The sequence below is a fragment of the Aotus nancymaae genome, unplaced genomic scaffold (genome assembly GCF_030222135.1).
Source record: "Aotus nancymaae isolate 86718 unplaced genomic scaffold, 86718_ANA_hifiasm-v0.15.2.pri h1tg000059l, whole genome shotgun sequence".
NCBI lineage: Eukaryota > Metazoa > Chordata > Mammalia > Primates > Aotidae > Aotus > Aotus nancymaae.
This window is the reverse complement of record NW_026988473.1, coordinates 58564605-58589671: the sequence shown is the minus strand read 5'-3', so window position 1 is coordinate 58589671 and position 25067 is coordinate 58564605. Positions and strand designations below refer to the sequence as shown.

Here is a 25067-nt window from a genome sequence, read left to right as displayed (position 1 = left end):
CCTTACCACTTAAGCTGTTGCCCCCTTTGATTTTAGCCATTCTAATGGGCATGTAGTGATATTGCAATGTCATTTTCATTTACATTTTGTTGAATACTACTACAACACTTTCATGTGCTTATTGGCCCTTGGCATATCTTCCTTTATTTGATGCCTGTTCTTATATTTTGCCCATTTTCTAAAAATAAGATTTTTTTTCTTTGATATGGAGTTTCACTCTTGTTGCCCAGGCTGGAGTGCAATGGTGTGATCTTGGCTCACTGCAACTTCTGTCTCCAGGGTTCAAGTGATTCTCCTGCCTCAGCCTCCCGAGTAGCTGGGATTACAGGCATGCGCCACCACACCTGGCTAATTTTTGTATTTTTAGTAGAGGCGGGGTTTCTCCATGCTGGTCAGGTTGGTCTCGAACTCCTGACCTCAGGTGATCCACCCACCTTGGCCTCACAAAGTGCTGGGATTACAGGCGTGAGCCACTGTGCCCAGCCCCTAAAAATTAGATTTTAATTGTGTCTTCTTAATATTGAGCTGCAGAGGTTTTTAATATATGCTGGATAAAAGCTTTTGTCAAATATATAGACATAGAGAGACCGAAATATATGCATGGTGATAAGTTACTCACATTCTGTGGTTTTCCTACTCATTTCTTAATGGTATCTTTTGCTTAACAGAAGCTTTAGATTTTGATGAATTCTATTTTATTGATGTTTCTTTTATGGTTGCTGCTTTCTGGGTCCTAAAAGAACTCTGAGTATTCAAAGATGTTATTCTATATATTTTCTTCTAAAAAACATTTTCATAGCCAGTTTTTACAGCATTCTTTGTTAAACAAACTTTTTTTTCCACATGGAATTGCTTTTCCTCCTTGGAAAAAAATCAACCACTATTTATGGACTAACTATTCTGTCCCATTATTTTTTTCTATCTTTATGTCAACATCACGCTGTCTTGATTACTGTAGCACTACTGTAAGTCTAGAAATCAAATGTAAGTTCTTCACCTCTGTCTTATTACAAGACTGTTTTATACTACATCTTTTGCATTTCCATATAAATTTTAGAACTTCAACTTATCAATTTCTATAAAAAAACTACTGGAAATTTGATTGGCCTTGCTCTGAACCTATTGATCCATTTGGAGAGAAGTGACAAACTAAAAACATTGCATTCTTCCAATCTATGAATGTGGCATATCACTCCATTAATTTAGTTTCTTTAATTTCCCTCACCAGAGAGGCAGAGCAAGATAGCTGAATACATGCTTTCAGTGATTATCCTCCCCAAAGGAACACCAAATTTTAACAACTATTTACATAAGAAAAGCACCTTTATAAGAACCAAAAATCAGGTGAGTAACCTCAAACTTCGTAACTCTGATACGAAGTTAAAACCAACAACTGGTTAAGTTGAAGTTCTAAAATTTATATAGAAATGCAAAATTTAAGGAATTTAAAGTTGGTATTGGTTAAAACTAATGCCTGGTTTTAACTTCGTATCACTGAAAGAGGCACTGAAGAGAGTAAAAATGATAGTCTTGAATCACCAATGCCACCCCTCCCCCAACCCCCTGCAGTACCCTGTGGTGCAGAGAGAGAATCTGTATGTTTGGGGAAGGGAGAGTGCAGCAATTGTAGGACTTTGTATTGAACTCAGCAAAACTAGGCTGGACTCAGAAGATGTCTGTCCATGGAAGGAACACTTAGACTAGCCACTGCCAGAGAGGAATCACCTATCCCAGCAGTCAGAACTTGAGTTTAGGCAAGCCTCAGCACCATGGGCTAAAGTGCTCTGGGGTCCTAAGTAAACCTGAAAGGCAGTCTGTGCCATAAGGGCTGCAACTCCTAGGCAAGTCTTAGTGTTGTGCTGGGCTTGGAGCCTGCGGACCTGGGGGAATGTGACCTAGTGAGACACCACCTGGGGTGGCTAATGGAGTGCTTGTATCACTCCTCCAACTCCAAGCACCACAGTTCTCTGCAATGAAAGTGATTCCTTCCTTCTGCTTGAGGAGAGGGAAGGGTAAAATGAAACTTGATTTGCATCTTGGATACCAGCTCAGCCATCACAGGATAGGGCAGTGGGAACAGTTTTGAGGCCCCCATTCCAGGCCCTAGCTCCCAGATGATATTTCTAGACACACCATGGGCCAGAAGAAAACCTACTCCCTTGAAGAGAAGGACCCAGGTCAGGCAGGATTCACCACCTGCTGACTAAAGAGCCCTTGGGCCCTGAATAATGAGCAGCAATAACCAGGTAGTATATCATGGGCCTTGGTGAGACTGAGACATGCTGGCTTTAGGTGAGACCCAGCACATTCCTAGCTGTGGTGGCTATGGTAAGAGACTCCTACTTGAGAAAAGAAGAAGGAAAAGTAAAGGGGACTTTGTCTTGCACCTTAGGTAATCAGCTTCCCCACAGTGGGGTACTGTACCAAGCGGGCTCTTGGGATCCCCAAATCCAGGACTTGGCTCTTGGATGGTATTTCTGGACCTGCCCTAGGCCAGAGGGGAGCCCACTGCTCTGAAGGGCAAGTCCCTGGCCTGGCAACATTCACCATAAGTTGACAACAGAGCCCTTGGGCTGTAAGTGAACATCAGTAGTAGACTGGCAGCAATCCCCATGGGCCTGTGGTGGTGGTGGCCATGGGGAGAGGCTTCTCTGCCTGCGGAAAGGGAAGTGAAGAGCAGAAAGGACTTTGTCTCATAGTACACATCCAGCTTAGCCACAGTAGAATAGAGCACAAAGTAGATTTATAAAGTTTTTTTAACTCCAGTCCCTGGCTCCCAGACAGCATCTCTGGACCCACCTGGGGCCTAAGAGAACTTGCTGCCTTGAAGAGAAAGACACAAGCCTGGCTGGCTTCACTACCTGATGATTGCAGAACCCTAAGGCCTTGAGTGAACATAGGTGAAAGCCAGGTAGAGGTAACAGGGGGCGTTGGACAAGACCCAGCGCTGTGCTGGCTTCAGGCCTAACCCAGCCCAGTCCCGGGGGTGGCTACAGGGGTGCTTGTGTCATTCCACTTCGAGCTCCAGGTGGCTCAGCACAGAGAGTGAAAGACTCTGTTTGGGAGAAAGTAAGGGAAGAGAACAAGAGTCTCCATCTGGTAATCCAGAGAGTTCTTCCAGACCTTATTTAAGACCACCAAAGAGGTACTTCTATCAGTCTAAATCACAGTGTTACTGGGCTTGAGGTTTCCCCTAATGCAGTACAGCTCAGATCATAACATTCAAGTCCCTTCGAATACCTGGAAAGTCTTCCTAAAGACAGGTACAAATAAGGCCAGACTGTGAAGACTACAATAAATACTTAACTCTTCAATGCCTAGACACTGACAAACATCCACAAGTATCAAGACCATCCAGGACAACATGACATTACCAAATGAACTAAATAAAGTGCCAAGGACCAATCCTGGAGAAACAGAGATACATAACCTTTCAGACAGAAAATTCAAGGCTGTTTTGAGGAAACCCAAAGAAATTCAAGATAACACAGAGAAGGAATACATAATTCTATCAGATAAATTTAACAAAGAGATTGAAATATTGAAAATAATCAAGCAGAAATTCTGGAACTGAAATATGCAATTGACATACTGAAGAATGCATCAGAGTCCCTTAATAGTAGAACTGATCAAGCAGAAGAAAGAATTAGTGAGCTTGAAGACAGGTACTTAAAAAAACACAGTCAGAGGAGATGGATTGGTCTGTTTTTGCATTGCTATCAAGAACTACCTGAGACTAAGTAACTTATAAAGAAAAAGGTTTAATTGACTCAGTTCTGTAGGCTGTACAGAAAGCATGGCAGGGAAGGTCTCAGGAAACATATAATCATGGCAGAAGATGAAGAGGAAACAGGCACACCTTACATGGCCAGAGAAGGAATAGTGCATAGGGGGAGGTGCTACACACTTTTAAACAACAGATCTCATGAGAACTCACTCACTGTCATGAGAACAGCAAAGGGGAAATCCACCACCATGATACAATCATCTTGCACCAGGCCCCTCCTCCAACAATGGGGAGTACAATTTGACAAGAGATTTGGGTGGGGACACAAATCCAAACTGTATCAGGAGACAAAAGAAAAAAGAATAAAAAAGAATGAAGCATGCCTACAAGATCTAGACAGCCTCAAAAGGGCAAATCTAAGTTACTGACCTTAAAGAGGAAGTAGAGAAAGAGATAGTATAACAGTAGAAAGTTTATTCAAAGGGATAATAAAAGAGAACTTCCAAAACCTAGAGAAAGATATCAACACTGATACGGTTTGGCTATATCCACATCCAAATCTCAACTTGAATTGTATCTCCCAGAATTCCCACCTGTTGTGGGAGGGACCCAGGGGGAGGCAATTGAATCATGGGGGCCAGTCTTTCCTGTGCTATTATTGTGCTAGTGAATAAGTCTCACAAGATCTGATGGGTTTATCAGGGGTTTCCACTTTTGCTTCCTCCTCATTTTTCTCTTGCTGCTGCCATGTAAGAGGTGCCTTTTGCCACGTGGAACTGTAAGTCCAATTAAACCTCTTTTTCTTCCCAGTTTTGGGTATGTCTTTGTCAGCAGTGTGAAAATGGACTAATACAGTAAATTGGTACCAGTAGAGTGGCATGTTGCTGACAAGATACCCAAAACTGTGGAAGCAACTTTGGAACTCAGTAATAGATGGAGGTTACAACAGTTTGGAGGGCTCAGAAGAAGACAAGAAAATGCAGGAAAGTTTGGAACTTTCTAGAGACTTGTTGAATGGCTTTGATGAAAATGCTGATAGTGATATGAACAATATGATTCAGGCTGAGGTAGTCTCAGATGGAGATGAGGAACTTGTTGAAAACTGGAGCAAAGGTGACTCTTGTCATGTTTTAGCAGAGACTGGTGGCATTTTGCCCCTGGCCTAGAGACTTGTGGAACTTTGAACTTGAGAGAGATTATTTAGGGTATCTGGCGGAAGAAATTTCAAAGCAGCAAAACATTCAAGAGGTGACGTGGGTGCTGCTAAAATAATGCAGCTTTAAAAGGGAAACAGAGCATAAAAGTTTGGAAAATTTGCAGCCTGACAATGTGACAGAAAAGAAAAACCCATTTTGTGGGGAGAAATTCAAGCTGGCTGCAGAAATTTGCAAAAGTAGCAAGAAGCCTAATGTTAGTCCCCAAACCATGGAGAAAATGTCTCCAGGCCATGTCAGAGACCTTCACAGCAGCCCCTCTCATCACAGGCCTGGAGGCCCAGGAGGAAAAAGTGGTTTCACCGGTTGGGCCCAGGGTTCCCGTGCTTTTTGCAGCCTAGGGACTTGGTACCTGCGTCCTAACTGCTCCAGCTGTGGCTGAAAGAAGGCAATGTACAGCTCAGGCTGTGGCTTCAGAAGATAGAAACCCCAAGCTTTGGCAGCTTCCATGTAGTGTCAAGCCTGTGGGTGCACAGGAGTGAAGAACTGAGGTTTGGGAACCTTTGCCTAGATTTCAGAAGATGTATGGAAATGTTGGATGCCCAGACAAAAGTTTGCTGCAGGGGCAGGGCCCTCATGGAGAACCTCTGCTAGGGCAGTGCAGAAAAGAAATGTGAGGTTAGAGTCCCCACACAGAGTCCCTACTGGGGCACTTCCTAGTGGAGTTGTGAGAAAAGGTCTCATAGTACACATCCAGCTTAGCCACAGTGTCCCACCGTTCTCCAGACCCCAAAATGGTAGATACACTGGCAGCTTGCACTGTGCATCTGGAAAAGTCATGGACACTCAATGCCAGCCTGTGAAAGCATCCAGAAGGGAGGCTATAGCCTGCAAAGCCACAGAGGCGGAGCTACCCAAGACCATGAGAACCTGCTTTTTGCATCTGTGAGACCTGGAGTCAAAGGAGATCATTTTAGAACTCTAAATTTTGACTGCCCCACTGGATTTCGTACTTGCATGGGCTCTGTAATCCCTTTGTTTTGGCCAATTTCTCCCATTTGGAATGGCTGTATTTACCCAATACCTGTGCCCCCACTCTATCTAGAAAGTAACTAGCTTGCTTTTGATTTTATAGGCTCATAGGTGAAAGGGACCTGCCTTGTCTCAGATAAGACTTTGGAATGTGACATTTGGGTTAATGCTGAAATGAGTTAAGACTTTGGGGGACTGCTGGGAAGGTATGATTGGTTTTGAAATGTGAGGGCATGAGATTTGGAGGGGACAGGAGCAGAATGATATGATTTGGCTGTGTTCTCACCCAAATTTCAACTTGAATTTTATCTCCCAGAGTTCCCACATGTCGTGGGAGGGACCTAGGGGGAGATAATTGAATCATGGGGCTGGTCTTTCCTGTGCTATTTTTATGATAGTAAGTCTCATGAGATCTGATCTGTTTATCAGGGGTTTCTGCTTTTGCTTCCTCATTTTTCTCTTGCTGCCACCATGTAAGAAGTGCCTTTCACCTCCTGCCATGATTCTGAAGCCTCACCAGTCATGTGGAACTCTAAGTCCAATTAAATCTCTTTTTGTTCCCAGTTTCAGATATGTCTTTATCAGCAGTGTGAAAATGAACTAATATAAATACCCAAGTACAAGGTTATTAGAAAACCAAGTCCATTTAACTTGAAGCTTCAGGTATTTAATAACCAAACTCCCAAAGGTCAGAATTAAAGAAAGGATCCTAAAAGCTGCGAGAAAAGAAACAAATAACATAAAATGGAGCTCCAATATATGTGGCAGCAGTGGAAACCTTACAAGTCAGGAGAGGGTGGTATGACATATTTAAAGTCCCAAGGGGGAAAAAAACTTTTACCCTAGAATAGTATATCTTGTGAAAATATCCTACAAATATGAAGGAGAAATAAATACTTTCAAAGCTGAAGGATTTCATCAATACCAGATCTGCCCTACAAGAGATGCTAAAGGAAGTTCTTCAATCTGAAAGAAAAGAATGTTAATGAGCAAAAAGAAACCATCTGAAGATAAAAAACTCACTAGTAATAGTAAGCACACAGAAAAACAGACAATTGTAACACTGTAATTGTGGTGTATAACATACTCTTAAGCAGAAAGACTAAAAGATGAACCAATCAAAAATAACTACAATAACTTTTCAAGACATAGACAGTACAATAAGGTATAAATGAAAACAACAAAAAGTTAACGAGTGGGAAGACAAAAAGTGTAGTTTTCTTTTTGCTTGTTTGTTTATGCAAATGGATGACAATGTTGTCATCAGTTTAAAATAATGAATCATAAGATAATATTTGCAAGCCTCATAATAACCTCAAATGAAAAAGCATACAACAGATACACAAAAAATAAAAAGCAAGAAATTAAGTCATACCACCAGAGAAAATCACCTTCACTAAAAGAAAGACAGGAAGGAAAGAAGGAAAAGAAAACCAGAAAACAGCAAAATGGCAGAAGTAAATCCTTACTTATCAATAATAACATTGAATGTAAATGGATTAAGTTCTCCAATCAAAAGACACAGTGGTTGAATGAATTTTTAAAAAGACACAATAATCTATTCCCTATAAGAAACACACTTCATCTATAAAGATACACAAAGACTGAAAATAAAGGGATAGAAAAAGATACTCCATGCCAATAGAAATTTAAAAAAGAGTAAGAATAGCTATGCTTACGTCAGAAAAAATAGACTTCAAGACAAAAATTTTAAGAAGAGAAAGGAAAGTCATTATATAATGGTAAAGGCATCAAATCATCAAGAGGGTATAACAATTGTAAATATATATGCCCCCAACACTGGAGCACCCAGATATATAAAGAAAATATTATCAGAGCTACAGAGAGAAAGATAGACCCCAATGCAATAATAGCTAGAGACTTCAACACCCTACTTTCAGCACTGGACAGATTTCCTAGACAGAAAAATCAACAAAGAAACATCAGACTTAACCTGAACTACAGAATTGACCTAATAGTTATTTAGAGAACATTTCATCCAATGGTTCCAGAATATACATTCTTCTTTTCAGCACATGGATCATTCTCAAGGATAGACCATATGTTGTGTCAAAAACAAGTCTTATAACATTCAAACAAACAAACAAACAAATAATATCAAGTTTCTTCTCTGACCACAATGTAATAAAACTAGGAATCAATAACAAAAGGAATTTTGGAAAGTATTCAAAAACACAGGGAAATTAAATTACATGCTCCTGAATGACCACTGAGTCAATGAAGAAATGACAAATTGAAAAATTTCTTGAAACAAATGACAGTGGAAACACAACATACAACACCTATGGGATACAGCAAAAGCAGTACTAAGAGAGAAGTTTATAGCGAGCACCCACATCAAAAAAGAAGAAAAACTGCAAATAACCTAGTTTTTGTCATCAGTGTTTTAGTTTTTAGTGCAGAGGTCTTGAACATATTTCATTAAATTTATCCCTACATATTTAATGTTCTTGACACTATTATAAATGGCATTTAAATGTTAATTTTATAATTACTTATTGCTGGTATACGAAAGAATTGGATCTTGTATATTGACCTCGTCTCCTGTCACTTTATTAAGTTCACATATTACCCCTAGTAGATTTGTGGTGTTGTTTCGTAGATTAAGTTTTTTTAATGTACATGATGGTGTTCTTTGAAAATAAAGACAGTTTTATGCCTTCCTTTACCATCTATATGACTTTTACTTTTCTCGTCTTATTGCATTTGCTGAAATCTCCAGTCACATAATATCGCCTTAACTGATACCAGACATCATTGCCTGGCTCCCAAACTTAGAAAGTTTCAATATTTCATCAAAAATTATGATATATGGTATTTAGTGTTTTGCAGATTCCATTTAGCAGGTTGAAGATGTTTTCTTCTATTCCTAGTTTTTTAATAGTTTTTTTTTTTTTGGTCAAATTCTATGCATGCTTGAAAAGAACAGTTATTCTGCAGATACTGTTGTGTTCTGTAAATATCAATTAGGTCAAGTTGATTGGTAAGTTTTTCAAGTCTTGCATATAACTTTATTTTCCCGCAGTATGTGTTACACATTCCTGTTTCTCTGCATATTTCATAGTATTTGTTGAAAACTGAATATTTTAAATAATATATTTTAAATAATATATTCTAGCAATTATGAATTCTGACATCATCTAAGGATTGTTTTTGCTTGTTTGTTAGTAACTTGCCTAGACTAAACCTGTGGAGTCTGTGGTGCGGGACCATTAATGTCTCTTGTTTGTTTCATTTTTGTTCTTAAATTCTTGTCTTTATTTTTAAGCCTTGCTACAAGGGCTTACACTCATGTCAGCATTGCTTAGTGGTCAGCCAATGACTGATCAGAGTTTGTGCTCAAATACTTTGAGCCAGTAAGACTTCTAACTTCCACAATGTCACACATCTACATGTGGTTTGGGAAATGAATAAAAATTCAGGCGGTTCACAAGTTTGCTCCAGCATTTCCTTTCTGTTGGGCACTCTCACATTTCCTCTACCTGTGTGCATGGCCTCAAGTTCTACCAGGAATATGTGGCAGCTTATCAAGGCTCATTATGGCTCTCATTCCCAATATCTCCCTGGTCCCTTGCTTGCTCCAACCAGGACCTCAACTTCAGGCTAGCTGAATTGTTGGTCTTGTTTTTTTGTTAGTTTGTCACTGAGACTGCTATTCTTTCTTTCAATACCCCTGGACATGCAGTTTTTCAAATTCTGTTCCAAATCAAGTGAGTCCCTTCCCACAGCAAAACTGCAGGTTTATGTGATTTGTCTTTCATTGTAGAACAATTACTGTGGTGACCAAGCTGGAGGGGAGCAGAGAAGAGGAGGTGGGTTGGAAGCAGCCTCAGGCTAAAACACCACAGACTCCTATTATTTCTACCTGAGGGGCAGTAGTTTTTCATGCATAAATGCTTCTCAATTTGTTGTAAGCCTTTAATCAATTTGTTTTTGACAATTTTGTCCAGTTTTTAAATTTTTCTTTTTAAAGAGGATTTTCTGAGCTTCTTACTCTGTCATTCCAGAAGTCCTGCCTCATCATCCTATATTCCCCTAAATTACAAATTTATCTACTTGTTTTTAGTTCCATCAGTTTTATTTCATGTTATTAAGTGTGTGCACATTTACGAGTATTATATCTTCTTGATTAATTCTCGTATTATGTCTCTTTACATCTGGTAATACTCCTTGTTCTGAAGTCCACTTCATGTGATATTAATACAGCAACTCCAAGTTTCTTATGATTTGTGTATGTACTTTTAACCTATCTGCATCTTTATGTTTAACATGCTTTCTTGTAAACAGCATGATATAGTTTGGATGTTATCCCCTCAAAACATATTGAAATGTGATTTGTCATCTTGTAGGTGGGGGCTGGTGGGAGGTGTTTGAGTCATGGTGGGGGAATCACTCTTGGTTTGGTGCTGTCCTCCCAATAGTGAGTCCTAATGAGATCTGGTCGAGTAAAAGTGTGTGGCACTTCCCCTCCCCTTCTCTCTCTCGTTCCTCCTCTGGCCATGTGATATGCCTGTTTCTGCTTTACCTTCTGCCATGAGTAAAAGCTCCCTGAGGCCTCCCAGAAACTAAGCTGATGCTGTTGCTGTGCTTTTATAGCCTGCAGAACTGTGAGCCAATTAAACCGCTTTCCTTGTAAATTATTCAGTCTTAGGTATTTCTTTACAGCAAGGCAAGAACAGACTAGCACACAGCATATTTGTAACTATTTGTAAAAAAAAATCTAGCCTGATAATTTCTGCCTTAATTGTTCATTCCATTTATATTGAATGTTGATATGGTCAAGTCTGATGTCTTTTTATTGCTTTCTATTTGTCCCATCTATTATTTGTCCTTTTTTCCTTTTCTAACGTTCATTGGTTTGTAATTTTAGTATTCCATTTCATCTCCATTATTGGCTTATTAACTATACTTCTGAGTTACATTGTTGTTTTCAGTGGTTGCTCTCAGATTTATAATATGCGTATTTAACTTATAACAGTAAAATTATTTAAAAATAGTTATTAATTTAAAAATAATATACCACCTCAAGTATAACACGAGAAGAGTATACTGTACTTCGATACTCCCTCCTCCCATTCTTTGTGCTAGTTTTGTCAAATATCTTATTTCTACTTATGTTATAGACCACTGTGTGTGTGTGTGTGTGTGTGTGTGTGTGTATTTCAGGTATTTGAAATACAACTTTATTCTGTTTCTAAATGAATGGGAATGGCAGTAACAAACAAGATTTCACCACTGAATACTATGATGTGAAATATAAGGTTGGTGCAAAAGTAAGTGCAGTTTTTGCCAAAGTATTGCAAAAACTGCAATAACTTTTGCACCAACCTAATACATATGAAACTCCAGAAGGAAACAACCAAAACAACTAAATATTCATGTTCAAAAATTGAAGTTTTTTTTTTTTTAGATGGAGTCTTGCTCTGTCATCCAGGCTGTACTGCAGTGGCACAATCAGCTCATGGCATCCTCCGCCACCCGGGTTTAAGCGATTCCTCTGCCTCAGCCTCCTGAGTAGCTGGGACTACAGGCACGTGCCACCATGGCCAGCTAATTTTTTTGTATTTTAGTAGAGATGGGGTTTCACTATGTTGGCCAGGATGGTCTCGATCTCCTGACCTCGTGATCTGCCTGCCTCAGCCTCCCAAAGTGCTGGGATTACAGGCGTAAGCCACTGCGCCTGGCCAAAGGTATGTTTGAAGTCCATTCATCTCCTTCAGCATCCCAAAAACAAAGCAAATATTTTGCTTAGCTACATAATAACATGGCAAACACATCATGCCACTGACAGCACAGCATAGGTCCCTATAAAACTAGACTTCTGATACTGGGCTCCAGCTTCATTTTCTCACAGATCTTCATTCTCATCTGGGAGAGCAGCTATCTGAACAACCTGTAAATCATGCTATATTGTGCTGCCAAAGCTTGGTCCATGACCTCTGGTGGGGCAACAGCTAGCATGGCAAGAAACTCCAAGTTAGAATCTCCAATTAGTTTTCTAGCAAGCCCGAAGAAGGGCTTTTCAAAGTTGGAGTTACTTTCAGCAGAAATGTCACAATGTTGAAGTTTCTTCCTTTAGTAGAATACAATAGTTTGCCTTCACTCTCCTGTCCTTAGTATCTATGTTATGTGCCTCTGGGAGTTTCCTGCCTCCCTTGGGCACTATCTCTATAGCGTCATCTTCTTCCTCAATTCAAATTGCCAAAGCCTGGTTGTGTTTCCTGTCTCTAAATGAACAAAATAAGTAGATTAGAAAGTAAGCTCTATTCTGTTTTGCTTAGAGTTGGTCTCAATTACTTGAAGCACTGAGAAAGTCAATGTCATATAGTGATGATAAGCAACCTTTGGGAAGGCAAATTGGCAATATGTATGAAAAATTTCTTAAAATGTATATCCTTTGACATAGTAATTCTATTCCTAACAATCTATCCTAACAATAATCTAAAATGGGCATCAAAGATATGGTTGCAGTTATCCAAAATGCAAGCATAATGCTCTGGAGGAATTTGTTTCTAACACACCTGCTTAAAAGTTGCTTACGAAACATTCAATTTGCAGATGAGAGCTGTTATTACAAGGTGTTTAGGTTTAAAATTTAGCCATTTAGAGTATATGAAGGGGAAAAAACCCTCTCAATTTTGTAATGTGATATAGTATTGAGAGGAGTAGAATAAAATTTTAGAGATCAAGTTCTACCACTGACTTGCCTGTGGTCTTGGTAAGTTACCTATCATTCCTGGGGCCTATTTCCTCAATTACAAAATGGAGGTACTATCTGCTTTATTTACCTCTGACAGCCAGGTAAGGTGGGGTCCAGCTTTCCCCTTTGTATGTGCTAGTAAAGCCTTTGTAATGATAGGAAATGTTTTCAATGACTTCCCATTATCTTTAGATATGACAAAATCCTTAGCATAGCCCACAAGATTCTGAACTATCTGGCCCAGCCTCCCTCTCTAGCCTCATCTTGACCATGACCTCCCTGATGGTCACCATGCTCCAGCCACATGCCCACCTTGGACCTTCACAAACGCTCTTTCCTCTCCCTGAAATACTGTAGCACCTTTGTCTGGTCAACTCCTACTTATCTGTAAAGTCTGAGCTTAAATGTCACTTTCACCAAGAAATCCCTGATAACCCCCAACATGGCTCTCCTATGAGGTTTTTCTCCTAGTGCCCTGTACAGATCCTTTTGTAAGGCTTATCACAATAGTCATTACATAACTGTTCATGTGATTATTTATTTTGTTGTCTCTTTTCAAAACTCCATGAGGGGAGGTTCTGTAGAAGAGGGAGTTTAATAATTCATTCATTCGTTCAATAAATATTTTCTAAGAGCCTACTCTGTCCTAGGCACTGTCCTAGGTATTGGAGATAGAATGATGGACTACAGTCCCTGACTTCCTAGAACTTATATTGCGGTGGAGGAGATAGCCAATAAGAAGATAAACAAATAGATATACAATTAGCAGAGAAAGTGATAAGTGCTATGAAGAGGTGCTCTGTAGACAGAAAGCACATAACCAGCAAGCACTCAAACCCGCGCTTTCTGCTTCCAAGTGCAGGGCTCTTTCCACTACACCATGCTGTCTGCCCGAAGTAAACAAACAAAACCATAATTTATGAGGCTCCCTCAGCTGCCTGTGTGTGCACTTGGTGGGGTAAAACCCTCATGCTGTCCATGAAGAAGAGCCAACATCATCAGAAGCAGCAGCTGACTGGCTTGCCTGCTAAAGCAGGTGTCGTGGCACTAGCCAGCCAGGCCTCTGCTGCCTTGAAACTTCACATCTGGCACCCAAAGAGAGAGTGTGTGTTTAAATAAGACAGCTATTGAATGAGTGGACTGAGGAGGGCTGGAGTTGGCTGGTCTTGGGGAATGATGCAAACCACAAGGGGACAGCGCTCAGAAGGTGAACAGAGAAAACAGATGGGCTCAAACTGCAGGCGTGACTATAGCCCAAGCACCCCATACATCATTGGGAGAGGCTTCTTTGCTGCTAAAGATCTGTTTATTTTTTCATTAATAACAGCATTCTCTGATGTCTGTATTTGGGGAAATAGAATGCATACTCAGACCATTGGCTTTCCTCTAAACTACTTCAAGTAGAAACGTGGTTGAAACAAGGGTGTGTGTAGCACAGAGAATGACACAGCCCACCTGAAAGGAAGGGGTGCTGGTGGGGCAAAGGGGAGTCAGGAATTCGACTCCCCTTTGTGTGACTCCTCAAGGACACACACTAAAACACTGGGTCCATTAGCCCTCCCTCCTCACTTTGTGAGACTCAGTTTTGACAGTCCGTTGTGTTTTTTACGAAGTGGGCACTCCAATAAAGGTTAGTAGGCAAAAAAATTAACAAAGTATGACAACTCATTTTTCTCACACAGGTAAGGTTAAAGCCCAAAGCATTACTCTGAAATAATAATAGCATTTGCTGACTAACAACTATAAACTGGGCACTTTACATTTATTATCTCTAATCGTCAGGATAACCTTGAGGTAGACACAAGCTTCATCTTACAGATGAGCAGACTGAGGCTCAGAGAAATTTGGTGACTTTCTGGGAGTCACACTGATAGTAAAAGGGCATGAGCTCCAGTTTGTCTGGCTCTAAAGTCCAAGGACTTTATACAACACCAAAAAGTGACCCAGTCTGCTCTCCAACTGCAGCCAGAGTACACTTCCCAAAATATAAATCTCCTCTCCCTCTTTAAAATAGAGATGGGGTTTCACCATGTTGGCCAGGCTGGTCTTGAACTCCTGGCCTCCCTCAAGTGATCTGCCTGCCTTGGTCTCCCAAGTGCTGAGATGACAGGCATGAGCTACTACATGTGGCCAAAAAGCAACTTGTCTCTTGCTGCTCTGCTGCTTCTAAAGTGTACAGGCCAGGAAGACACATAACACATATCATGAACTATGCACAATTCTAAGATAAAAGCGGGGGTTTCGTGCAGGAGCTTCAGGCTAGGTATTTTAGGGGTGAGCTTTGGAGTTCACAGTAACACTGCTAGAGAAGAATCAAATCATTGGTACATGCTCAAGTATAATGGTCATTCAATGTCTAATACAAATGTCCACCATTATGATATGCAAGAGTGTTTACTACACTTTACATCACTGGAAAAAACTCTTACACTAAGAATGGATGACAATAAGATACTCTGTCTGCCTCTCAAATCCCAGCTCTACCATGTACTAGCTGGACAGCCTCTCTAGCACTGAATTTCCTAATTCATCAAATTGGGCTGATACCTATACCTCACAAAGTTGTTAAGGATCAAATGATATAAAGTATATGAAAGCATCTGGCATAGATCAGGGGTATAATAGGATTTAGGATGAATTTAGTTTATCAGTCTAGGACTATGGGTCATTTTGGCCCAAAGAATTCCAGGGAGATGCAGTCAGTTCCAGGTCTGAATCAGTGTGTGTATGTGCGTCACAGAATGGCCTACATGAATCCTTAGTGGAACCGTGGAACCAATCCCATCTCCATGGTTTAACTAGGACCATGGCTCAGGCAAGAGCCAGAGAATTTCCAAGCATGAGACAACCTAGCAAAAGACTAATCATTCCACATTTGAAGTCACTCCTAATAGTCTCCTCTCCTGAGTTTCCAAGAGGATCAAAGGAGTCACCTGCCTCAAATGGAACTAGATCTAACTTCAAATGATTTTCCTTTGCTTGCTCTAACTCAAGATGTAGGTTCAATTTGGTTCTTACTTATGATCTACTTTATACCAATAATTCTTCAGGGTACTAAAACTGATTTTTCTAATGTGCAAATCTGACATGTTAAAACTCAGTGGCTTCCTATTGCTTATAGTGCAAGGTCTGAACTACTTAGCATAGACCTCTGTGAGCTGGCCTCTGCCTACTTATATGGCCTCATAACCAACCATTCTGCCGCTCACTAAACCACTTATAACTCTCTAAACAGTCCGTGCTTTCTCATGTCCATGCCTTTGTATGTTCTGTTCCTTCTGCCTGGAATGCCCTTCTCACTTTCCATCTGGCAAACTTCTATTTTTCTCAAGACCTGTTTAAGCACTTCCTCCTCTGTGAATCTTCCCTTAATCCCTCAGGCAGCCACAGGCAACCCTTTACTGGGTCCACACTGACTTATGGTCACATACCTCCTTTACACAGGAGGAGGGATATGGTATCGTAGTCAGAATATAGGTTTCAAGTCAGAAAGACTAGAGTTCAAATTGTGGCCCTCTCTCCAGGCCAGCTGGAACACCAAGCAGAGGGAAGAAAGCCTTCATCTCTAGCCTAATGTGTAGTCCACTGGTGTGGGTTTCCTTATGTGGAGATAGAAGCTCAGGATTGTAGCCAAAAGACACAGACTCATTGGCAAGATCATGCCTACCTGAGAAAGACAAGTTTATTTTATTGTTTTTTTTCTTTTTTTTGTCATCTAGACTCAGATGAGAGAGAAAGACAACTTTAAAGGTATAATTCATTTGCTCCTTTTGATCTACCTGAAGGGAAGTTGACATTCATGCAGGTTTGCTAATCACAAGCATCCAAATATACTAGTTTCTGTAACTTTTCACTATAAATTATTAAACAGAGACATGTCTCACCTTTGCCACTTATTGGGTAAATCATTTAAACTCCCTGAGCCTTCCTGTCTTCATGTATAAATAAAGTGTTGTGAGTATTAGAGAAAGTGTATTTAAATATCTAGCAAAAATTTTGGCCCATGGTAAGCACTCCTACAAATATTATTATAATAAAATTATAGCATATTTGTCTGTCTCTCTCCTCACTAGATAGTAAATTTATCAAGGGCAAGAAATTCATCTTTGTCCAGAGGTTAAAAAAAAGAAAAGAAAAAAAAGAAAGAAATTCATCTTTGTATCCCCAGTATTTAATGCATCAGTGCTGGGCACATCGTAAACTTTTAGTCAAAATCTGTGAAATGTACAAATATATACTTTTTTTTTTTTTTTTTTTGCCTTCCCAACAGATGGTCAGTCCCAGAAAGGCAGAGAACTTGTCATGTACTTTTCTTGAATCCACAGTAGCCACCAAAGTTGTTAGGCAAATAAGTTAGCGTTTAAGGATGCAAGCCACACTTATAAATGGACCAATATATTTTTCTTAGGGGTTGCTATACTGTGGGAAAGTCACATGATGCAGAGCCTGAAGACGCAAAGTCTCAAGACCTAGGTTCTAGCCCTGGTTTATTTCCTTACTGTGAGATGCTGGCCATACTGGCTTGACTCCCTGGGCTTGTTTTCTGCAAAATGAGGGAGAGAAAGATCTTGCAGGTTCCCATAAGGATGAAGTAAGAGAAAGTAAAGCACCATGTAAATACACATAGAATACAATTAAAAGGGACAAGGAAACACTCCTATCAGGTTTTATGGTTTACAGGAAAATGGTTCTTCCTTCTGTACATCCCATTCCAGGATAGAATTTTAAAAAGAACTATACCAGGAGTCCCCAACTCCCGGGCTCAGACTGGTACTGGTCTGTGGCCTGTTAGAAACCTAGTTGCACAGCAGGAGGTGAGCAGCAGGCAAGCAAAGAGCATTATTGCCTGAGTTCCACCTCCTGTCAGATCAACTGCAGCATTAGATTCTATGGGAACACAAGCCCTATTGTGAACTGCAAGGATCTAGGTTGCGCACTCCTTATGAGAATCTAAGAAATGTCTGATGATCTGAGGTGAAACACTTTCATCCCAAAATCATCTCCCCTATCCGGCCATGGAAAAATTGTCTTCCATGAAACCAGTCCCTGGTGCCAAAAAAAGTTGGGGACCACTGAACTATAGCATCATTCATTATGCTATGTTTATGTAATCGTCACATACGTTATAAGCTTGACACGAAGTATCATAAGAAAACAAAGTCTTGATATTCAAAATGGAGACCACCACCCTGGCCTAACCCACTTGCAAGTGCCCCAGGACCACTTTTCAACCTATGAACCCACAGCATGGCTTAAATAGGGCACAAATGCCAAAAGTCTTCTTGATTTACTTATAAAGGTTAAGTCAGAGGCAAAGCCAAGAACTGGACAAACTTTTTCAAGGAAAACAATGTTTTTGACTTAAACTGAAACCAATTAAATAGATTGCTTAGGTCAGTATGCTCTATTTAGAAGTTTCCAAGTGATCTAAAATTAATCAGAAAACTTAATTTTATTCCAACCTCTCCTTAAATTCTTAACATTTATTAGCCTACTAATCTAACTTTGTAATTTAGGAAGTATAGTATACTGAACATAATTGAATCTTTGTTTATAGATTCAAGACCACTTGGCAGGGATGCTGTAGAGAAGATGCAGACATCAGATGAGTGGCTGATTTAGATAAACATTAAGATTGCCTTCAAATCTGACAGTCTAATATCATAACAACTACCTGTACTTTCACTTATGAAAATGAACATCAGGCTGGGCGTGGTGGCTTACACCTGTAATCCTAGCACTTTGGGAGGCTAAGGCAGGCAGATCATCTGAGGTCAAGAGTTGGAGACCAGTCTGGCCAACATGGTGAAACCCCATCTCTACTAAAAATACAAAAACTAGCCAGGTGTGGTGAAGTGTGCCTGTAATCCTAGCAACTTGGGAGGCTGAGGCAGGAGAATCACATGAACCTGGAAATCAGAGGTTGCAGTGAGCCAAGATCGCACCACTGCACTCCAGCCTGGGTGACAGAGTGAGACTGTCTCCAAAAAAAAAAAAAAAAAAAATCAATCATCACTGGACAGTATGGAAATGTGAACTAATATATAGCCAACAGGCAATATAGCACAGTGGTTAAGACTGTAGGTAATGAAGCCAAATTGTGAAGCCAAATGTGCAAAATGGGAATAAAAGTACCTATCTCACAGGGTTGCTATAAGGATTAAAAGAGGTAAATGTGAGTTACTCTGCTTTGCATAAGTTTAATATGTGTCAAAATACTGGTGACTTTCCATGAATTATTTCATTAAACCCCTAAAACAACCCTTTAAGGTAGGTGGGTAGCTCATTTTTAAAGATGAGGAAACAAGTTCAGAGAGGATGCATACCTTGCTTAAAGTCAGTGCCTCAGACAGGGTTTGCATCCAGTGCCCTCTGTCTCCCAAGCCTATGCTGTTTCTATCACGGCATCCTGCCTCCCTAGTAGGTCAAAATTGTTGAGTGTGTACCAAACTGAGTGAAGCCTATGCTGACTTTTTATTGTATAAACTGCCTGTTGAAGTAATCCCCGGTAACTGCTTGCTTTCTCATCAATACTCTCATGCTTAAAGCACAACAGAAATAATTCCGTTAACTAAAGATTCACTAAATCATGGTTCACTTATACCATGAATGTATAAGTGACAAGTGAAGTTCAAATAGCTAAATAACACCCAGTAAAATGGTGAGCCTACCTTAGCCTGTTTCTTTCCTCAATTTTATTTTTTTGCATAGGATTATAACATTTTGCCCATTATGATTATACTAATTCTTTCCTGAATTATTACCTCCCTTGTCTATCACTCATCTAAGCATTGTCTCAGATGCTAAATGCTATTCAGTATGTTTGTCTTGCCACTCCAAAATGGTAACTTCTGGGCTCTTACAATCCCCAAAGTATCTTATCCAGGACTAAACATAACTAGCTTCCAATAACTGCTTTATGCTTTGGATCTGACTGATTCCAAACAGACACTAAACAAAGTTGTTTTTCCATTCTTCAAGAGCAGTTCAGTAAAAGACATGCCATGAAGAGCCTTGAGAAAGCCTAAAACACCAAAAGAAAGAAGCTGAAGAACTAGCCATGACTGAGTATTAAAAAAGAAAGTGGGGGGAGCCAAGGTGAAACCTCAAGAAACATGGAGTCTGGAAAGAGAAAATGAGAAAAATTAAGGGGAGTGGGTGTTCAGAAAACAGCGTTCGAAGGAGAAGGGGAATTGTAGAGTTAAGGTGGATTCTGATCCAATGGAAAAATATTGGATCAGAAGCCTTACCAAGTTTCTCTGGCTAATGAGCCTGGGTGGCAATCTGTGGGTGGTCCGCACTTAAGAACACAAAAAACTGGACACAGATACAAGTGGAGAGAAGTGTCATGCAGCAGGGAGTGGTAAGAGTCAATCCTAAATGCAGTCATTTGGGTACAATGTGCCCTTCAGAGAGGGCATGGTGACAGCATGGGCTAATTTACAGAGCTGCCAGGGCAATAACTCAGAAAGCAATACTGCCTTCTCACAACAGAACGAGGCAGCCCCAGAATGTTTCATGGTGGTAAAAGCTGTATTACAGCATACTGAGATCCTGGAACCAATGAAAGGAGACAAGTTTACCAAAATGAGTCTTGACACAGAGTACGTTTCTGGCAAATACATTATTAGGCACTCATTCTACTCATGTCCTGGAGAAACTATTTAGTTTCCTTATATGGCCCTTCTCTTCAGCTCTCTCCTGTATAATAACTAATGTCTTCTTAAAGAAACAAAGATAGAAAAGGAATAGAGAACTGTTTCACTCGTTTACCAGCCCCCTCTGCCCCCAAACTCCCTCGGTTTTTTTCCAGGGAGGTGAGTGAAGGCTCATCACTGAGAGTGTCAAAGAAGAAATACCAGCTTTTGAAATCACTTTAAAAAACTGCTTCTGCTACAGAAATCTATGTTGATGGGAGAAGACAAGGGAGATGCTGCAATTGTCTATGCCGACTGCCAGAATTAAGCAGTGTTGTTTTAACCACTATGGTTTTCTTTAATCCCGCTAGAATTTTAAGATACAATGTGCATATGCAAGGGTAGAAATACTATCATGGATACAAAATCAAAGTGAATACTAGCTGTCACTCTTAACTGAGAACCAATTCCTAATGTTACTCCTCTTCGCAAATTTCTTCAGTTGGCCCCCATTATCTACAAATCAAATCCAAACTGCTTAGCAAGATCCCAATTTCATTTCTCAATACATTTCCCTCCCTATTCTCAAATTCTACAGTTCACCTCTCCCAAAAACCATGCTCCTCTCCCTGGAAAATCGTTTCCATTCTTCTTTGTTTGGTGAAATCCTGCTCATCATTCAAAGAACTGCTTGCTTTCCTCTCTTCCAGGAGGACTGCCTTGATACCTACCTATCCTCCTATGAACTCTTGGAGGACCCTGTACCTATCTGTCACTGCATTCACATATGGCACTGTCATTTCATTTTACTGGCTTTCCCTTCTACTAAACTGTGAGGATCAAGTGCCAAATTCTATGGTTTCTATTATATCCTCTAGTGCCCAGGTCAGGGGCTTGACACACAGTAGATAAACAATAAATGAATAGTAAATATAGCCATCCATAACTCTTTCAACAGGAAAATACTCTCTTTAAATCTTTCATGAAATAGGACAACTATCTTCCCCTTTTTACCACATGTACAGCCAGAATGACTTTGAAGAGCATACCACCTGGGTCATATAACTGACAATGTTTCAGGAAGTTGCTAGCTTACGTCACTTATGACATCAGAAAGGAAGCCCTCATTTGTAGAGCACCTATGCAACTGCCATCGGGTACTGAATTCATGCTACATACACTTGACTTTAGTCTTGACAACCCTTGGTAACTCATTTTGGTTTTGATACAGAACCTGAGGCTCTGAAATTTGCCCAAGGTTATACGGCTAGCAAGTGATGAAGCCAAACTAATACAATGTGCTAGATTTTCTTCTAAATGAACTAAAAAATGAGGTTGGCTGAAACTAAGATTTCCCCAGGGCTGAAAAATGATGAAGGCAGCAAATAACTTGTTCATCTCAGACTATGGGTTTGCAGTTTTAACAATATAAACTGAAAAGCAGCCTTCTTCCCATTCAGAGTTCAAATAACTGCAACACTGTTACCGTCTGTCAAATAATAGACTCATCAGATATTCAGTTTGAAGCACTGTTTTAAAACAACTTCTCAAATTTATTTAACTCCTGTGGATAACATGGTATTGTACAAAAAGAAAAAAAAACCCACCACTCAATACTTACTAAGCCTTGCAGACAGCTGAGAGTTGAGGCAGTGTATTGGGCATTTGTATTATCCCTCGAAAAATGGAACTCCAGCCAGCACCAGAATTTTCCAATTCAAATTCAGTTTTAGTCAAGACCCCAGCATAGTAATTAAAAAAAAAAAATTTGATCGTTGCTTTTAATTTTCCATTCCTATTTAGACAAACGACCAGAGGCAATGACAAAAATAACTGTTTAAAGGGGATTTCTCTCCAGAAGTTTTTTGTAAAGGTTTAAGTCCAGGCTTTCCATCCTTCTCTCCATCCTTTTTCATTTTAAAAAGAAAGGGTTTTGGAGTATGTCAACCTTTACTCAGCTTGCTATACAAAGCCACTGCTTTAGTTCTAGACATAATGCCAGGACTCATCTCTCAAACTTCTGGTCTTAATCAAGTTCATGCTTGGTTGCTAAAGAAGCTCATGTTAATCCCAAGGTCAGCACAATCCCAGCCTTAAAGCAGAGACAACTGATTGCATGACTTACGACATACACCAGCCTGAGGAGGAAGGAGCTGGTCAGACACCCCTTGTCTGCTACGTGAGACACATCAGCAGTGGAGTCTGACCCCTTCCATAGAGCTCACGGTGCAAGATCACCGCATACCACCACAATCCACTGAGCTCACTACCTGTACAGCCATAATGGAAGTCACTTGAAGATTATCATTGGAATAGATGATTTTCCATAAGTAACTAATAAAAATGTTTTCTTTGCTGTTTAGACCTACCAACAATTCAGTCCATCTCCTCTTGGAGAGCCTGTAATTTAAAGCAAACAGTGGAGCTAAAAATACAAAGGAACAATATCCATGTATAAATGTATGCCTTATCTTCCTCGGTAACTTCCTAGAAAAGTGCTGGTTCTGAGTATCCTGTTTTCTTGAGGAGAAATTTTATGTAAATGTAGTACACTGTATATAGGAAGGGATTTCTCTATTTAGTCTTTATCTCACTGTACGGGTTTCACTCTCTAGGTATTGAAAGTGGGGGAGGGGGACCAACAAACCACAAAGAGCAGCATAAAGCACACCCCGTGTGAGCAGCACAGCAGCTCCTCCAACATCGTCAATGCTGACTCAAGGTAATTTCTGGTGGAGTTGAACATATCATTAAATTTCTATTTGTGTTCTGCCTGAGGCTTTTCCCTAACCACTAATTTCGAGTGAAGGTCCCAGAGAGCTTTTGCAAAAGGGACAGAACACAAGCCATGTCCTGGTCTGTAGCCAGGTGTCCGTGTACTGCATAATGGAGGAAGAGGATTACGGCAAGATTTCCGCTTCAGCCTTTAGTCCAACCAAGACTTAAAAGACTTACAGAGAACAGCTTCAGGAGGTTAAGGGACAGAAGTGTGGTACTGAAGGAAGACAGGAGGGGTAAACACATCCAGTAAAATTTAAGGATAAGAAACACCCACACCAATTCTCAGAATATGGAGGAACAAGAAGGAATCATTCCTGTGCCATATGTGGACCAGGGCATAGGGTGAGTGGGGCACAGTAGATCAGCCACTAAATGGCTTCAGTGAGGATTCTGAAACCTGTTCCAGTATAATTTTGGAGTACATCCTTCTCCTGGACAGGTCAAAGATTGTGCTTTTTAAATGTCATTAGAAGGTAACAGCTTTTTGCCTCCTGCTTCCAGATGATTTCCCTTTGGTTAAAAACCAGAAATAGTATAAACCTCACAGGATGAAAGAACAGTCTTTTGATACAGGTGAGGTGGAGATCTAGATGAACTTACATAGTAAGTGAGGAGTACACTTCTTGGTCTTCTCCCTTGACCACTCCAAGTCTCTGATCTACCAGAGATGGCAGTTTATTTCCTCTGGAAGAAGCCAGTAATGGACACCTGTCTGTTGGCTTTGCCCAGAGCAGCAGTCCCTTTCTTGGGGCCCTTTCGTTCCTCTTTGGGTTCTTTTTTCACAGTCATGGCAGGGGGTCTGTGTACTGAGAATGTCTTCATCTTAAGCTCCTCTTCACTATCTGTGCAGGATTCACTCTCGTAGACTTTTTCAGTCACTGGTAGGATAAGAAAAAAATGGAACATGGGTGGGGTTGAATCATTTACTCTAACAAGAAAATGGAATGTCTTGCTAACCCAATCATTTCAGACTCTGATCAAGGCAAATACGATTACTTAGGACTGAATCTTTCTCCCACTGGGAGATCAGATCTAGACTGAGGTAAGTATGTGGAATCCTGAGCTCATGCAGCCTGTTTGATACTTAGAATTAACTAACATTCACTTTTCTCCCTCACTGCTACGTCCCAAGCCTTTAATGGCCCTTTATCAGTTAATTGCCTAAATCCTTTAATTGGGTCCTGCCCTATGCTAGCTAACTTCCTGAACTCTATTATCAGAATTGTCTATTATCAGAAGTGTTTGAGATGTATCTCAAACACTTACTTCTAACTCCATGCTTTGACTAGCTTAGTAAGTCTCATCTCTCTGACCTACAACGCCTGTCTATTCCCACTGCTGGTCTTAAACCTCTGGTCTATCTGCCTGACTCCCTTCTGTCTAGTCAAGCTCACCATGGACCCTCCCGTCTAGCTCTATCCTGATGCCACCCACTCTCTGCACATCCCAAGTACAGAGAATTGAAGATCAGTTACTCAGCTGTTCAGTTCCTAGTTCTTAATGGCTGCAAATTAACCCAAGATTTAGTAGTAGTCTATATCATGAAGGTTAACTATCTCAAGCAAACTCTATCAGATGACACACTTGGTAGTTTTAAGGAATGACAGTGATAAAATGAGAAACAAAGTTACCAGTTTTCTTACTCCCTATCAGCCAAAGGCATAATTTGCCTTTCCCCTTCTATTAAAATTCATTGAACCCTTCCCAAGGAAAACCTGGAAAAGAACTATACCAGTAAGCAGTTATTATGAGGAAGCCCTGAAGGGCACAGGTACAGATAGTGGCTTCCAGCCATGATGTCACAAAACCGAGGAGGGTCTACTTTACACTACTGCAACACATATACCAACCATAAGAAACAGCATGCCACCTTTCTATAATTTTAGAGAGCTGTGGCAGCTGTATAACCAATACCATCTAAATTATTTCTCAGCCTTCCTGGTTGCAGCAAGTGATAGAGAAACACTGAAGGAAAAGATCTCATTCTCAGCTGAAAAGAGTGACCTAATATGCAT

The 25067-nt window shown here is 40.3% G+C and overlaps 1 protein-coding gene across 2 annotated transcripts in view; it reads right to left on the bottom strand.

Moving 5' to 3' along the window:
• Positions 1 to 1180: 1180 nt before the first annotated feature.
• The window catches only part of POLD3 (DNA polymerase delta 3, accessory subunit), a 68410-nt gene continuing 44523 nt past the window's right edge, over positions 1181 to 25067 (bottom strand). For both annotated transcript variants that reach the window (XM_012469662.3, XM_021671803.2), the window contains one exon: positions 1181 to 23930. In XM_012469662.3, coding sequence (XP_012325085.1) covers positions 23728 to 23930 — 203 coding nt within the window. In that variant the 3' untranslated portion in view covers positions 1181 to 23727. The remainder of the gene's footprint in view (positions 23931 to 25067) is intronic.